This window comes from Rousettus aegyptiacus, unplaced genomic scaffold, assembly GCF_014176215.1.
Source record: "Rousettus aegyptiacus isolate mRouAeg1 unplaced genomic scaffold, mRouAeg1.p scaffold_m13_p_9, whole genome shotgun sequence".
NCBI lineage: Eukaryota > Metazoa > Chordata > Mammalia > Chiroptera > Pteropodidae > Rousettus > Rousettus aegyptiacus.
Window position 1 is genome coordinate 104,547,562 of NW_023416312.1, and position 16,904 is coordinate 104,564,465.

The 16,904-nt window shown below is 35.1% G+C and overlaps 1 protein-coding gene across 1 annotated transcript in view; it reads right to left on the bottom strand.

The window, feature by feature from the left end:
* The window catches only part of TEX11 (testis expressed 11), a 143,160-nt gene that overhangs the window by 120,014 nt on the left and 6,242 nt on the right, over positions 1-16,904 (bottom strand). The window contains exons 2-4 of the mRNA XM_016132609.1: positions 12,015-12,136; positions 5,129-5,213; positions 1,335-1,414 (exon numbers count right to left, since the gene is read on the bottom strand). Coding sequence (XP_015988095.1) covers positions 1,335-1,414; positions 5,129-5,213; positions 12,015-12,136 — 287 coding nt within the window. The remainder of the gene's footprint in view (positions 1-1,334; positions 1,415-5,128; positions 5,214-12,014; positions 12,137-16,904) is intronic.

Here is a 16,904-nt window from a genome sequence, read left to right on the forward strand (position 1 = left end):
AAAAAGGATAAACAATAAAATAAACAAAAGAATTAACTACTGGGACAGGAAGAAAACAGGGTAGGAGGACAGAGATAGAAAGTCGACTTATCTAAACATACCTCCGTTAGTAGATTTGACTTCAGAGCCATGTATATATTTTCCATAATTATAAAATAAAATTCAATCAACAAAGGGGAAAAAACAATTGCTAAAAATCCAAAGCAAATAAAAAAATTTAAACTTAACTATGTATGAAGTTGATAGCTTAATCAAAGGGAAAGAAATTATTTCAAGTAATTCGAAAACAATCTTTAATGATATTAAACAATGCTTTGACAGTACAGCCCTAGTGGGATATGTCCTAAGGGTAAAAGTTCAAAACATTCTTGATGAAATTGAACCTGAATTGACTCAAGGTTCTAAATCTACCAGTACAGGGAAAACAGACTAGAGGACTACGACATTAAATGATACCATGAGGATGCTGTCATCCGAATTCAAAATTTAGGAAACTCTATAGAATGAACAACCTGGTTTCTTCAATGAATAAATTTAATCAACAGATTTGTTTTAAACAGAGGGAGAGAAATGTATTTTAAAAGAGACATATTAATAAAACACAAGGTGTAGACTTTCTTTAATCCTGATTCTAAGAAACCATCTGGAGGAGTAGAGAGGGAGGAACAGGACAGGCAGGGCAGGAGGTGCTGTATATTTATAATTTTAGAAAAAAATCTTTAAGTTTTATTGAGTGTTGTCATGAGTACTGGGTTTGTCTGAATAAAAAAGATGTCTTTTGGAGACATATATGGGTAAACTAATGTATTTATTTTGGATTTGTTTGAAAATAATCCATGGGGCTGAAGGTTTCCTGTTGGAGGAGATAGAGAAGAAACAGGAGTGGTCATGTGTTGAAGAATACTTTAGCTGAGTGATGGGTGAATAGGGGAATCCACCATCTTACCTATTCTGTGTATACATTGGAGATTTTCAATGAATATTGTTTTAAAACACTGGAAAAATATTCTCCACTGAAAAAACATACTTGCCTCTGGGGAGTGAGATGGAGTAGGGAGGGATGGAGCAGAGAACTATTCCTTTTATTACTTTCATTAATTTTCATAAATCCTGAATTATAATAAGTTTGATACTTAGTCTGCTGAATCACTATAGTAACAACTGTAATACTGCTGAGACCTTCACTTTAATCAATGCAGGAATAATAAAAGGAACCTGGGTAGCCCTGAGGGCATAACTCCCTCCAGTTTATGCTATCTGCATCCATCTTCATGGGCGCACCAACTGTCTCATCACACCTGCACTCTCTCCTCGTTCATTTAGGTAGGACTCACCAAAATGTGTCTTCGAATACCTTCTTCCGAATCAGCTAAGCTTTCACACATACACACCAACCTGCAAGCAACATGCCGTACTGCAAAACAGTAATTAGACACTCATAAACACAAAATAGGCATTCTCCTTTTACATACACCTCTAAAGAGAAAAGAAAAGTGAAGTGAAACAGGTTCTACTTTTAAAAATAAGAGTTTCAAAGGCTTTTTTTAAAAAAATCAATTTTCAAAAGTAAATGACCTGAAATTAATCAAATGAATCATTTGCTTAATGCTCCACTCAAACAGATATTTAATTTTCAAATTTAAATTTCTGCAGGTCGTAAGCCCCAAAGACCCACTGGATAGATTCCTGGTGGTCCACGACACTCTCGTATGTACCATGCTGCCAGCACAGTAATTCTAAAACTGTTCAACATCTGACAAAATTTCTGAACACCAAAATAGTTTGGATTATTCTAAAATTAGAACTTTATAAGTACATTCTTTGCTGTAGATGATGTAAAAGTTCTTAAAGTATAACTCAGAAAATTCATTTATCTTCATGATACAGTTCATGTCTCCTGAAAATAGGAAAGTTTGAATAACTGTAACCTCTTTGTGTAGTTTCTTTCGTCATAACACAACCAACTTTTTAAAAGATAACTTTACATGTAACTGAACTAGCTGTCTTGATGTTAGATCTCAGCAGCCCTTGATAGTACCTATGCTGCTCATGCTAATACCGTTTTTAATTAATATTGAATTGAAAAGAGATCTGCCCAGCTCAAATTACAGTGTAATTGAAGTAGTCAGGTCTTTATTATCTATCCATCATGAAATGTCAAATCTATTCATCCCTTAACAAAACTAATTTGTTTCCGAAAAAGAAAACTTTCAGCAAGACAACTTATAATCTTATTTACACTGTCTTCATTTCCAGTTTTTAAAATGTTCCTTTAATTTTTCACAAATTTTATTAACCCTTCAGTATTCTCAAAGACCCTGATTATTCAATTACTTCCCCACTCCAAAGACACCTTCCGTCCGTCTCTCTCGATTTATTCCTTTTCTCTCTGCCTTCCAACACCTCCACACCCCCTCCTAGAAAACAAACCAACCCCACTGAGCTTTGAGCCTCCATCTCATTTCTCCTCTTTCTTTCACTGGTAAACTTCCAGAATTGAGTGGTCTGTCCACTACCTCTCTTTTCTTGCTACTTGCTCCTCTCCTTAACTCCCCGCCATGTTATTTGCAACCTTACTGCTTTACTGAAACCGCACTACCAAAGATCACCCTCCCTGACACAAAGCAACATTTCACAATGATCGTGGCCATTTTGAACACCTCATCGGACTCACTTGATCCCAGTCCAGCTCTGAGCGGTGCCCCTCTGTGGGAAATGTCTTAGTCTAAGAACTCTGCTCCCATCTCTACATTCTCGATCCAGCTGTTTATAGTTATCACCACCAAGCCCACAGGCCAAAGGCAGCAGTGGCCAAGACAGAACGCTACTGCAGTATAAAGATGTTTTCTTGGTTGCTGTCCTCTACCCATCTTCTCAGCAGCCCTCTCTGGCCCCTCTAGATCACACGCATCTCGGCAGGCTGCCGACTGACTCCTTACAACCCTCTGACCCTGCTCTGTCCACAGCTTGATATTCGAATTGACTTTAGACAATACATAGTGTTGTATACTCTGGCATTTGTGAATTCCCTGTTTTTCTTGTTCATTTAGCTTTAACCCATTCCTTGCAAGATCGTCAAGATTAATGTATGCCTCGGATTTTTGTTCTGGAGTCTTACCTTGTCCCTCTCACCTACTGCCCACCACAACATGCTATGGCAACCCTGTAAGGAGTATGTACTCAATAAACACATAGTGAATCTCCTCCACAATATTTTCACTGTCCTTTTTGGTTTCCTATCCTTATTCTTTTTCTCCCCATTTCTGGAAGAGTCAAGGTTAAAATCTCACTACTGTGTTCTCTCAACACCACTGGTTCTTAAACTCTGGTATGCATGAGGATTCCTGAGAATTTTTTTTCAAACTAAAGATATGCCCAGGTTTCATCATAAATCTATTAAGTTAAAACCACCAATAGTGGCACCTAGGCATCTGTATTTTAACAGGCTCCATAGGTGACTCTCATTTATACCAATATTTAAAAACTATTGCTCTTTATTCTCTCCCTCACAGAACTCAGCGACACTTGTGGCTTCAACAATCACCTCCAAGTGAATAACTACCAAATCTATAAGCAGCTTGACCCTTCTCTTATCTCTCCAACCTTACTGTCACTTTAGTCAGATCTAAAACTCAAATTTATAAGTCATTCCTCTATTTATGGCCTTCTTATTTTTGTTCATTTTCCATAATTCTTCCCAATAATAAAAAACTGCACCTTGTAAATCCTGATGATTTTTTCATCACATGACATAATCTACACACTGAATTTGTTCATCAGGAGAAAAAATATCTTCCAATCAACATACTTTTGGAATAAAACTCTTTAAAATCAGAGGCTTCCTGCACCACATTCTGTTTTCTCCAGAATGTTAAAAGTACCGTATACATAATAAGCACCCAAATGTCTGATTAAGAAGTGCTACACACACAGGGTCAGCACACTGGGCAAGTCCTAGGGCTGCAGCTTCCACTTCACCTACCAGATCCCTGCTACTTGACAAGCAGTGAAACACTACCAGAGGATTACTGGTCCCACGACATGCAGAACAGCAGGCGTTTAGAAGTGATGCATTTTAATATCATTCAGTTCACCTGTGTACTAAGTCTCTCTACAGATAAATACCTATCTTTTCCCTTCCCATAACTATAGGATCGAAGGCTCCTACGAGCCATGATATCAACATTTATCTGACTTAAAGAGATATAACTGTTCTCAAAACATCCTACTAGAAGAATGAACTAATGATTAACTATATTGTTGACACTAATTACCCTACACCTACATGAAAGTTGTATACAATTGGGTCAATACTCATAAATATTTAGTAATAAATTCTATTGTTGCATACAGACAAAATTCGATTGTCTTTACAAAGCAGAGTGGTCCAGAGACCACTTCAATGTATCCTTTGTTTTGTCACCTCAATGTATCCTTTATAATTGGGCAAATAATTTCCCAAATTGCATTAACTGTCATCTTTCTTGCTGGAACTCAGCAATTCTCAGCACACTAGACCCTGCCCATTTAGGTAAACTCTCCCAGTGAACCACATTTACTGAATGCATCCAAGTGGATGACTTTGGTTTTGGGTTTTGTTTTGTCGTTGTTTGCTTTCACAGGTAGAAAAAAAAACTTCTCTAACTTTTCTCAGTAACTCAGTCCAATGTTCATCAACTAACCTCATTAGGATACTATTCTTTACAGATTTTTAAATTTAAATCTCTTTCATAGCAACATTTTTCTTTCCATTATTAATGGAGAGAGGAAACTACTATATGATGGTCCTTCAGAATCCAGATCATCTATTCCCCAGAGAAAATGATCCGTGTTCTTTAATGTTTCCTCAAGTTCTCATTTCCACATCCTTTAATTATCTGTGCTATTCACCACCAGACTATTTCTTGCAATGATGCTGTTAAACGTTATTAAGATGGAGCTGATTTCTGAAAAATCATAAAACTGAGGGAGGCAGTTTGCTTGACAAAGCAGGCTTAACAGGTTGTTTTCCTTAGTCTTGTTTTAACAAATTTGTATTTGAAAAGTGGTCAAAATATTATTTAAACTGCAGGAACATAACCCAATGTATAATATTTCTCACAATATGTATCAGAAAATATATACATACATTTAGCTTTCTGGTCTTCATTTATAACCAAATTTACTTTCTTGGTAACTGCCCAATTCCACAGGTTTATTGCCATTTCTTCAACCTGGACAAGAGAAGCATTTTCTTAGCCTGTTAAAATACCATCCATCTCCAAAGATATATTCTTTCTTACATGTCATATGCTTATGCAACTATTGTGCATCATATACAGGACCTCAATAACCTAATCACATTCTACCTTTCTTCCCCTAAACTTGCCCAATGTTAAGAGTGATTATCTAACACTGTCCCACAAACACAACTTGTTCATTCCTATCTAGGCACCTTTACTCATAATGGTGGCTATTGATAGATATACCTTCTCCCGTTCCCTTTACATAACTAAAACCCAGGTCAGTCTCGCCAGGAACATCCATGAAGACTTCAGCAACCATTACGGTCTACGTTGATCTCTGTCTTCCTTGAATTTCTATTTCATTAAGTTTCACATAATTGAGCAATTAATTATGCTATTTTGTATCATTTATTCCTGAATTGTTTTAGTTTTATTTGTGTTTCCCAACCAGGCTCCTTGATATCAAAGTTCATGTGTCATACAACTTACACAGCACTCACAGTACCTGCCAGAGGAATAAAGAAAGAATACAAACTCAAATAATAAAATTTGCTGTTTTATTTATGTTTTGCTCTATAGATTAGGGGACAAAGTTTCTAGCAGCTTCTTTTGGTGTTTGTCTTTCTATCACATGGAACCTAGTTGACTAGATGTAAAAATAAATCAAGCTCATAGTGCCTCAAGGATAAAATGAAAACACAAAAATGTGTAATTTAGGACCAGCTGGCTTCTGGCAGAGACCTCTGAAGAAAATAATTCATCCTGGTTGGTACTATTGCTGCAAACCAGTATGGCATAGCTTTGGTCTAAATCTCCGAGGGTGACTAGACAGAAACTCTATACCATTATCTTAGAACAAACATATTGGTAGTAATATGACTAAGAGGAATACTAACTGGACAAACGAAAAACAAAGTTTAATTACAATAAAGGTTCAGGATTATATTTTAGTTTTAATTATTTTCTCTAAGTGTCACTTTTCTCACAGTTCTACATTTTTTCTGATGCACTTCCCTTTAAACAGATTATTTATTTAGCAATGCTGTCATTTCACTAACTAGTCTGGGGCTAATTCTCATGCTCATCTCCATCTCTCTCACATAGTATCCCCATGCCACAGTTGACCTAATGATAACTTTCACATGAAGAATTATTTGATTTGTTTTATCAAAAACACATGGAGTTAATATTTGGCTCCAAATTTCCCAGAGGAGCAAATGTTATTTAGGGGGAAAAATAAACATCCAGTGTAAAACAACATAAAGAAGCTGCCATTTTTGGTATTCTGGAAAGCAATTTGACAATATGTGAAAAAAAAGACAAAAAAATGTTCATATCTTTTGACACACTAATTGCTTTTCTGAGACTCTATTCTTCCTATGGATACAATCCAAAATGTCGAAGGGATGATATTTGCACTTAATAGTGTTCCTCACATCATTATTTACAATACTGTGAAATTAGGAACAATACAAATAACCAATAATAGAGAAATATATAGATGAATTATGAAAAAATGCACTACATGGAATATTATTCAGCCATTTAAAATAGTGGTCATGCAATATGGAAGAAATGGATGAATTCCTAGAATTGCACAATCTTCCAAGGTTAGATCGGGAAAAAACAGAAAATCTGAGTAGACCGACAAATGCTAAAAAAATCAAATCAGTAATAAAAAATCTCCCAACAAATAAAAGCCCTGGACCAGATGGCTTCACCTGTGAATTTTACCTAACATTCAAAGAAGAATTAATCCTATCTTCAAACTAGTCCAAAAAATTAAAGAGGAAAAAAGATTCCTGAACTCATTTTACAAGTCCAGCATTACCATGATGACAAAACCAGACAAAGACACTACACAAAAGAGGAAAATCATAGGCCAATATCCCTGATGAACACAGATGCAAAAATTCTCAATAAAACCGAATGCACCACTACATTAAATAGATCATATACCATGATCAAGTGGGATTTATTCCTGGGATGCAAGGCTGGTTCGATATCCATAAATCAATTAATATGATATACCACATAAACAAAATGGAGGATAAAAATCATATGGTCACATCAATAGGTGCAAAAAAGCATTTGACAAAATCAAGGATCCAATTATGATAAAAACTCTCAGCAAAGTAAAAATAGGGGAAACATATCTCAACATAATAAAAGTTGTATGTAACAAAACCACAGCTAACTTCATACTCAATGATGAAAAAATGAAAGCTTTTCTTTTAAGATCAGGAAGAAAACAAAGATGTCCACTTCCACCATTTTTATTCAACATAGTATAAGAAGTCTTAGCCACAGCAATTAGATAAGAAAAAGAAGTAAATAGCATCCAAATGGAAAGAAAAAAAGCAAAACTGGCATTGCTTGCAGATGACATACTACAGAGAACCCTAAAGAATCCACAAAAAAAGTATAAGAACCATAAGTAAATCAAAAAGTAGCAGGATACAAAATTAATATTCAGAAATCAGTTGCATTTTTATACACCAATAATGAACTCTCAGAAAGAATTAAGAAAACAATCTCATTTATAATTGCATCAAAAGTATAAAATACCTTAGAATAAATTTAACCAAGGAAGTAAAAGACCTGTACTCAAAAAACTATAAGCCACTGAAGAAAGAAATTAAAGAAGATACAAATAAATGGAAGCATATACAGTGTTCATGTATAGGAAGAATCAATGTAATTAAAATGTCCATACTACCCAAAGCAATCTACAAATTCAAACAATGCAATCCCTATCAAAATATCAATGGCATTTTTCACAGAACTAGAACAAATAATCTTAAAATTATAAGGAACCACAGAAGTCCTCAAATAGTTGAAATCTTGAAAAAGAAAAAGTTGACAGTATCATGCTACCTGATATCAAATTCTATTACAAGGCTATAGTAATCAAAACAGCAATAGTACTGGCATAAAAACAATCAGATCAACAAATGGAACACTATAGAGGGCCCAGAATAAACTCATGCCTATATGGCCAATTAATGTATAACAGCGGAAGCAAGAGCATTCAATAGGGGAAGCATTTGAGATCTTGCATCTTGACAATTATCAATTTGGCTCAAATAAAATCCTATACACATTCTTTAAAAAAAGAATATACATGGGGTAAAGACAACCTCTTCAATAAATTGTGTTGATAAAACTGGACAGACACATGCAAAAGAATGAAACTAGATCACTTTCTTATACCACATAAAAGAATAAACTCAAAGTGAATTAAAAACTTAAATGTAAGACCTGAAACCATCAAACTCCTAGAAGAAAATATAGGCAGTAAGCTCTCTGATGTTGCTCTTAGTAATATCTTTTCTGATATATCTCCTAGAGCAAAGGGAAAAAGTAAAAAACTTAAAAATAGGACTACATCAAACTAAAAAGTTTTTGCACAGCAAAGTAAACCATCAGTAAAACAGAAAACAACCTACAGAATGGGAGAAGATATTTACCAATGATACATCTGATAAGTTGTTAATATCCCAAATACATAAGGTCATACAACTTAACGACAAAATAATAAACAATCCAATTAAAAAATGGGCAGGGCACCTGAACAAGCATTTCTCCAAAGAGAACATAAACAGATGGCCAATAGACATATGAAAAGATGCTCAACTCCACTAATCATCAGGGAAATGCAAATTAAAACCACAAAGAGACATTCCTCACACCTGTCAGAATGGCTATCAGCAATAAATCAACAAACCCAAGTGTTGGCAAGGATGTGGAGAAAAGGGAACCCTTGTGCACTGTTGGTGGGGATATAAATTCGTGGAGCCGCAATGGAAAACAGTTTGGAGGTTCCTCAAAAATTAAATCAGAACTACCATAGGACCCACCAAATCCACTTCTGAGTATTTATCCAGAGAAATCCAAAACACTAATTAGAAAAGGTATGTGTACCTCTATGTTTGCTGCGGCAGTATTTATAATAGCCAAGATATGGAAGCAACTTAAATGTCCATCAATAGAAGACTGGATAAAAAAGAAGCAGTACATATATCCAATGGACTATTACTTGGCCGTGAAAAAGAATGAAATCTTGCCATTTGTGATAACATGGATGGACCTAGAGGGTATCATGCTAAATGAAATAAATTAGAGAAAAACAAATACCATATGATTTCACTTACATGTGGAATCTAAAGAAACAAAATAAATGAATGAACAAAACAGAAAAACTTATAAATACAGAGAATATTTTTTTGGTTTTCAGATGGGAGGGAGGTTGGTAGGTGAAAAAAAGGAAAGGAATTAAGTACAAATTGGCAGTCACAAAATACTCATGGGGATGTGGAGTAGAGCATATAGAATATAGTCAATAATATTGTAATAAACATGTATGATGTCAGATGGGTACTGGATTTATCAGGGGAATCACTTCATAAATTTTGTAAATGTCTAATCATTATGTTGTATGTCTGAAAGTAATATAATATTGCATATCAACTGTAATTGAAAAATAATTTTTTAAAAAAGAAATCAGCACAGCAGCTCCAGAATGGGGGGTGGGGAACCTCAGCAAGACAGCTTATATACAGGATCTTTACTAGTCTGTAGCTATTAATAATGGATCCAGAATATGTAAAGAACTCCGATTACTCATAATAAAAAGACAACTCAATTTAAAAACTGGCGAAGGAGCTTAATAGACATTTCTCCAGAGAAAATACACCAGTGGCCAATAAGCACATAAAAAAATGCTAAACATCATTAGCTATCAGGGAAACACAAATCAAACCACGATGAGATACCACCTCACACCTACAAGAATGACTTCCATCAAAAAAAAAAAAAACAATAAGCGAGGATGTGTAGAAATTGGAACCCTTATGCACTGTTGATGGGAATATAAAATGGTAGACCTGATATGGAAAACAGTACGTACAGAGATTCCTCAAAAAAAAAAATAGAACTACCATATGACGCAGCGATTCCACTTCGAAGTATATATATCCGAAAGAATTGAAAGGTAGGACTGGAACAGTTATTTGAACACTCATGTTCATAGATGCATTATTCACAATAGTCAAAAGGTGTAAGCAACTCAAGTGTCCATGGAACGATGAATAAACAAAATATATACAATGCAATATGACTCAGCCTTTTAAAGGAAGTAAATACTGATATATGCTACGGTGTAGATGAACCTATGGATATTATCCTAAGTGAAATATGTTAGTCACAAAAAGACAAATAGTGTATGATTCCACTTGTATGAGGTACCAAGAGTAGTCAAATTTATACAGATGGGAAGCAGAATGGTGGTACCCAGGGGCTAGGGGAAGAGGGGAATGGGGAGTTGTTGTTTAATGGGTATAGAATTTAAGTTTTGCAAGATGAACAGAGTTATATAGATTGGTTGCACAACAAAGTTAATGTACTTAACATTTAAACTTTACATTTAAAAATAGTTAAGACAATAAATTTCATGTTATATATATTTTGCCACAATTAAAAATAAAACACAAGACACCAACTCACACCCACTAGGATGATTATAATTCAAAAGACAGATAAGTAAGTATCAGTGAAGATGTGGGAAAATTGGATCCTTCATACAATGCTGGCGAAAATGTAAAATGGTGCAGTTGCTTTGGAAAACAATCTGGCAGTTCCCCAAAAATTTAAACAAAGTTACCACATGACCCAGGAATTTCACTCCTAGGTATATATTCAAGAGAAATAAAAACACAAAAACCTGTATATGAACGTTCACAGCAGCATTACTCATAACAGATAAAAGGATCACACAACCCAAATGTTCATCAACAGATGGATACACAAAATGTGGTATATCCAAATAATAGAGTAATATTCAGCCATAAAAAGTAACAAAGTACAGATACGTGATACAAAATTGAAGAATCTTGAAAATATTATGCTAAGCAAAAGAAGTCAGTCACAAAAGACCACATATTGTACTATTCCATTTACAAAAAATTTTCAGAATAGACAAACCCACAGAGACAGAAAGTAGATGAGAGGACTCTGGACTGGGGAGGAGGGGAAAAAATGGAGAATGTCCAAGAACAGGTGCAACCTGCTTCTTTTGAGCGTGATAAAAATGTTCTAAAACTAATGTGGTGATGGGCGCACAAATCTGAAATACTAAAATTCACTGAATTGTACATCTGAAATGTGTAAATTATATGGTTTGTGATTATATCTAAATAAAGCAATTATTTGTAAAAAAGAGAAAGACAATAAATTTTATTCTCACCTTTCCATATGTGCACTCTCCAAAATGGAAGGATTTGCCCAAAGTAAATGTTCCCAGAAGTGTTTCAGAACTTCAGGGCAATTTCCAAATTAAATGACAGACCCTCATTTAAACACCAGAAAAAAATACCCCCCCTCAAAAAAAAGCACCCCTGAAGGCTTATATACTCAGCTGAGTTCCCCGCTACCACATAATTTCTTACTCGGCTGCAAAAGGGAGAGAACTATTATTTAGTGACATATTACTACATAACCAGGACCTTAAATATATTATTTGTTTACAATGCCGAGGTGGGTTTTATTATTCTCCTTTAACAAATGAGAAAACTAAAGCCTAAAGACGTTAAATCGTAAAAGTTAAACTTGAGCACCTATTTTCCCACTGTTTTCTAAAACTATTTTCCCTAAGTCCACCATTAGGCTTGAAAATTCAAAAACAGATTTCTATGAATTTAGCAATGGTTAATCATGAAGCTCATTTACTTATATATTAATTAAGATGATCAATTATCAAAACTTATCAAACAAAATTATTTTTATACCAACCTGAGCATCCTGTATTTCAGCCATAGATTCCCTGTTGATATTTTCTATGTCCATGAAGAGTCTATCAATTGCCTCAGGCATGTTAGGTGAATCATCACTCACAATGAGGTTTTCGATAATTTCTGAAATAACAATGGATGATAAAATTCCGTGAACTGTCACCACTGGCTAAAAGTAGCAAATCGTTTTTAACTCTATCGCTAGATTTTGGTCAAATGAATATAGCACGAAGAAACTTGAATGATCACTAGAGTAAAAACAAACTGGAGGAAAAGTTTCTTTTAGTTAAAGGTACAATTTTCAAATAAAAGTTATATTCCCTGGGAATTACTTGTCTATAACAGTCATTATTCTCATTCTCAGTAAGTAAAAAACATTGACTTCACAAATTGCAATGTAATCTTAAAACTACAAAATAGAAATTAATGTCTTCAAAATTAGAAAATATAGAAATTCTGAAGACTTAGATATGTGCCCTGTAAAACAAATACTTATTAATAGTTTCAAGCATTAGACAGACATAGCTAACTTACCCTGTCTCTAAAGATCTGACCTTTGTGAGAAAAAAATGACTTGCCCAATTCGTGATAACATTAGCCAGTTACTCAATCTGTACAAAGGATGTCACCATTTTCTAAACAGTGTTAGAGAGTATGTAGTGAAAAAAGAATCCTTATACACTGCTGATGGGGATGTCAATCGGTGCAGTCACTATGGGAAATAGTGTGAGGTTCCTCAAAAAATGAAGAATAGAGCTACCATATGATCCAGCAATCCGTCTCCAGGGTATTTACCCTCAAAAATTGAAAATATTTATTCCTAAAGATATAGGCACCCCTGTGTTCACTGCAGCATTACTCACTGTAGCCAAGATATAGAAATAACCTAAGTGTCCATTGATGGATAAGGACGTGGTACATAAATACAATGGAACACTACTCAGCCACAATAAAGGATGGAATTCTGCCATTTGAGACAATGTGGATGGATCTTAAGAGTATCATGTAAAGCAAAATAAGATGGAAAAGGACAAGAACCATGACTTCACTCGCATGTGGGACGTAAAACAGAAAGCAACCAATAAAACTAACAAACTCATAGACACAGACAACAATATAGTGGTTCCCAGAGGGGAAGGTGGGTGGGGAAGGATAAAGATGGTCAAGGGGGCCAAATATATGACAAAAGGAGACTATACTTTGGGTGGTGAGCACACAATGCAATATATACATGACATATTAAAGAAATGTACACTTGAAACTTATGTGCTAACCAATGTCACCTCAATAAGTTTATTTTTTTAAGTGGTAAATATATAATAAAATATTATTCAAGCATAAAAAATAATGAAATCTTGCCATTTGTGACAACATGGAGAGATCTTGAAGGCATTATGCTAAGTCAGAAAGACAAATAACATATGATCTCACTTATATGTGGAACCTAAAAACAAGCAAACACACACCAAGCTTGTACATACATATTGGTTTGGGGTAGAGGTGGCGGGGGAGGGGCTAGGGTATGGGCAAAACAGGTGAAGGCAGTCAAAGGTACAAACTTCCAGCAATAAAATAAATAATTCATGGGGATGTAACATACAAAATGGCAACTATAGTCAACTGTATTGCATATTTGAAAGTTGTTAAGAGAGTAGATGTTAAAAGTTCTCATTACAAGGAAAAAACCCTTTGTAACTACATGTGGTGACAGATGGTAACTAGACTTACTGTGGTGATCATTTGCAATATATACAAATATCAAATCATTATGTTGAACACTTGAGACTAATCTAATGTCATATGTCGATTATACCTCAATTTAAAAATAAGGAGAGTTTTGAAACTGATGTTTTTAAAAATCCAAATATTTAAAAGATTTCTTAAATTTGTTTTTGAAAAAAACAATATAAATTTTTAATTTGAGTTCCTTCTTTTAAAAAAATCCAAAAATATTTTCATAGGATAACAATTATAACTTCTAGTCACACAGTATATGAGACTGTGTGAAGACATTAATTTTGATTTGTGAATATTCACTTAATGTTTTATGTAATTCATTGTCAAAATAATTCTGGTCCTTTCAAAACATATTTTCAGTGTCATTCAGTTGAGCAATTTGATTGACATAAGCTGAGGCAATGACAGCACTGTAGGTCTTTAGGGTAAAATGCAGTCAGCAAAACCGGGTAAGTAGCAGAGACAGCAGAGCTGAATGGCTGAGTTATCCTATGAAAGAGACCTGCTTCTGGCAGAAGCTCATGAAAGATCTTCTATAAATACAGCCTATTCCTGAGATTCAAAGACAACATGCTGTATTAAGGTTATATTGAGCAAGACTGTACATTTTGAAAGAAAATGATTAAATTATCTTCCTGGCTACTGAAATAAACTGTGATTTACAACATGATTTCAGTCAATATAATTTCAATGAGATTCATCCTGTTAAAACTGGAGTGGCCACACTACTGAGATGGCTTTGTTAATCAGTACTCATTAATTCTGATTGGGTAGACAGCATCGTAGGCACAGTTTAATAGAAAATAAACATTTTTCCCTGTCCTTGAGGAAGGGAGCTTCTGCTACAACATGGAAAAAAATTATCAACAGTCCTGCCAAGTCTGTGACCTCCATCAGCTCGACCAGTCATTCAAAAGCCAAAGCAGCTCAAAGACTTACCAGGGTCAATTCGAGATTTTGGTCCCAGTCACAATGATTATCTGCAACTTCCTTTGTGAGGAAAGAACCAAAACTGACAATAAAATTAATATTTTCATACTGCTTTATAGCCTCCAAGTTTTTCATATGCATTCTCATTTAATCATCAACCTAATCTGTAAGGGAGATATTTTTGTAAAATGTGGAAACTGAGATTTACAAAGCATAGTGACTTCTTAAAGGTGACACAAAGAGAAAGGAGCAAAAGCTGGCACCTGAACTCAGGTTTTCTCACTTGAAATCCTATACTTTCCACTATACTAGTTCTGTCAGTAAGAGCCTGGAACAAGTGACAAGCCAGGACTCTGAGACAACTGAAAAACAGCGAGGAGAGAAGAAGCGGAGTGCTTTGCTATAATTCTGATTGTGGGCTAAGAAAAACTATTCCAGAAGAGGCCGCTTTGAATTATCCAAGCAGCCTCAAAAGGGCAAATTCATGGCAAACAGGTTTAGTCACAGACTGAAATCACACGGTAAATCATATTTTCTATCTAAGGTCAGAGAGATGATCATTTTTCTCATGCACTGTTCTAGGAGATCCCAACCGACAAAACTGGATAGGGTACAAGAGAATCCAAGCAGCGAGGCATAATGCAGAAGTCAGATGGAACTGCATACACCACAGTTCCAAGAGAACTATTCACAGCAATGCACAGTTCTAAGCAGCACCCTTGGACCTGAAAGGCAACTAGGAAAGGATGCAGAGCAGTCCAACGCCACAAAAATCGTGACAAGCAGAAATGATACAGCTCCAAAGCTCAACAGGTACCTAAAGTACGCCCCTAGCATCTGAAATCTCAAGCCTGATAACCAGAACGACTTCATCCCAAACCAATCTCTACTCTACTCTACAATACTGGTTTCTGCCCTAGATAGAGCTGGCTCAGGGACTGGAGCAAACCTAAGCTTTGGCTCATCAGGAGATAAATTTATGTAAAGTTCTGGAGGGAAATTAGGAGAGGATCAAAAGGGAAGAGCTGACAAGATCAGCCTAACCAAAATACATTTTCAGCTTGATTCTGGTGAGGAAACAAACATATCCAGTCTCATTCAGAACTAAACTTTAGAGACTAAAGAATAAAACCGTACTGACACTGAACAAACTACATCAGTCAAGGGAATGTCTCAAAAGAGCCACAACTCAGTGTTCTGAACCAAATACACATTGTGTGAATGTTGCAATGAATCTAGGTATTTTATATCTTCCACACTCCTGGAAAGGCGAGGCCCGTAACGAAAATCAATTTGCCAATTCATCCAATCTTGTCCCTAAGCATCTACTTTATAAAATATCTGTATATAACAGATAATTTTGGGTAAAAACCTAATCCAAAGAGGCAAAAAAATGATCTGTATATATTATTCTTTTATTCTCATTACAATCTGTTACCCTTTGAAGCTGAGCCCTGCTGTTCTGGACTAAGAATATTCTATTCTGCTAAGACCTGTTTTGTTTTAGTATCATGGATTCCAAAGGCTATTTCTATCTATTTAAATGACTTTAATTAATTTCCGTTTACTGAATGTTAACAATGTACTAGGTATTGGAAGAAGGACTTATCCAAGACACTTGCCCAGTAGACTCGTATTTAAATCTGACCAGAAACAATGTGTGGGAAGATTGGGAATACAGTAGATAGACTGTGACGCAGTTAGATTAAAGCTGAAGTGGATTAGCTAGACTAAGTACATTTAGGAACTCTTAGCAAAGAGGTACTTAGAAGAAGAAAGAAGTCTAAGCTGACTCAAAGATCTTTGAGGTTTCTTATTTCTTTACTACTAAAAACTACACACAATACATAGCAAATAAAATTTGGTTGCAAAAGAGGTCAAAAGTTTAATGAAATCAAAAGAAAGAAGGCTAATTTTCCACACAAGGTACCTTTAGCCTTTTCATTCCTAATAGAATGCACTAGTTATTCAGAAGATTGCTAAGCAAATTGTCATAAACAATTAGGCATCCTATGATTTGTTTCTGATGGTAATATGAGAATCCAGGAAAGCTTTATCTGAGTTCATGTGCATTTCCAAATCATACTCAGAAACATATAGGGTTATCCCTGGTGATAGTGTTGCTATTATGTGGGCAGTATGAATAAAATAGACAAGAGTTCTTTCTTTCATTCCTCTAATAAACATTTAATGATAATAAAGTATTTTGCTAGGCCTCAAAGAT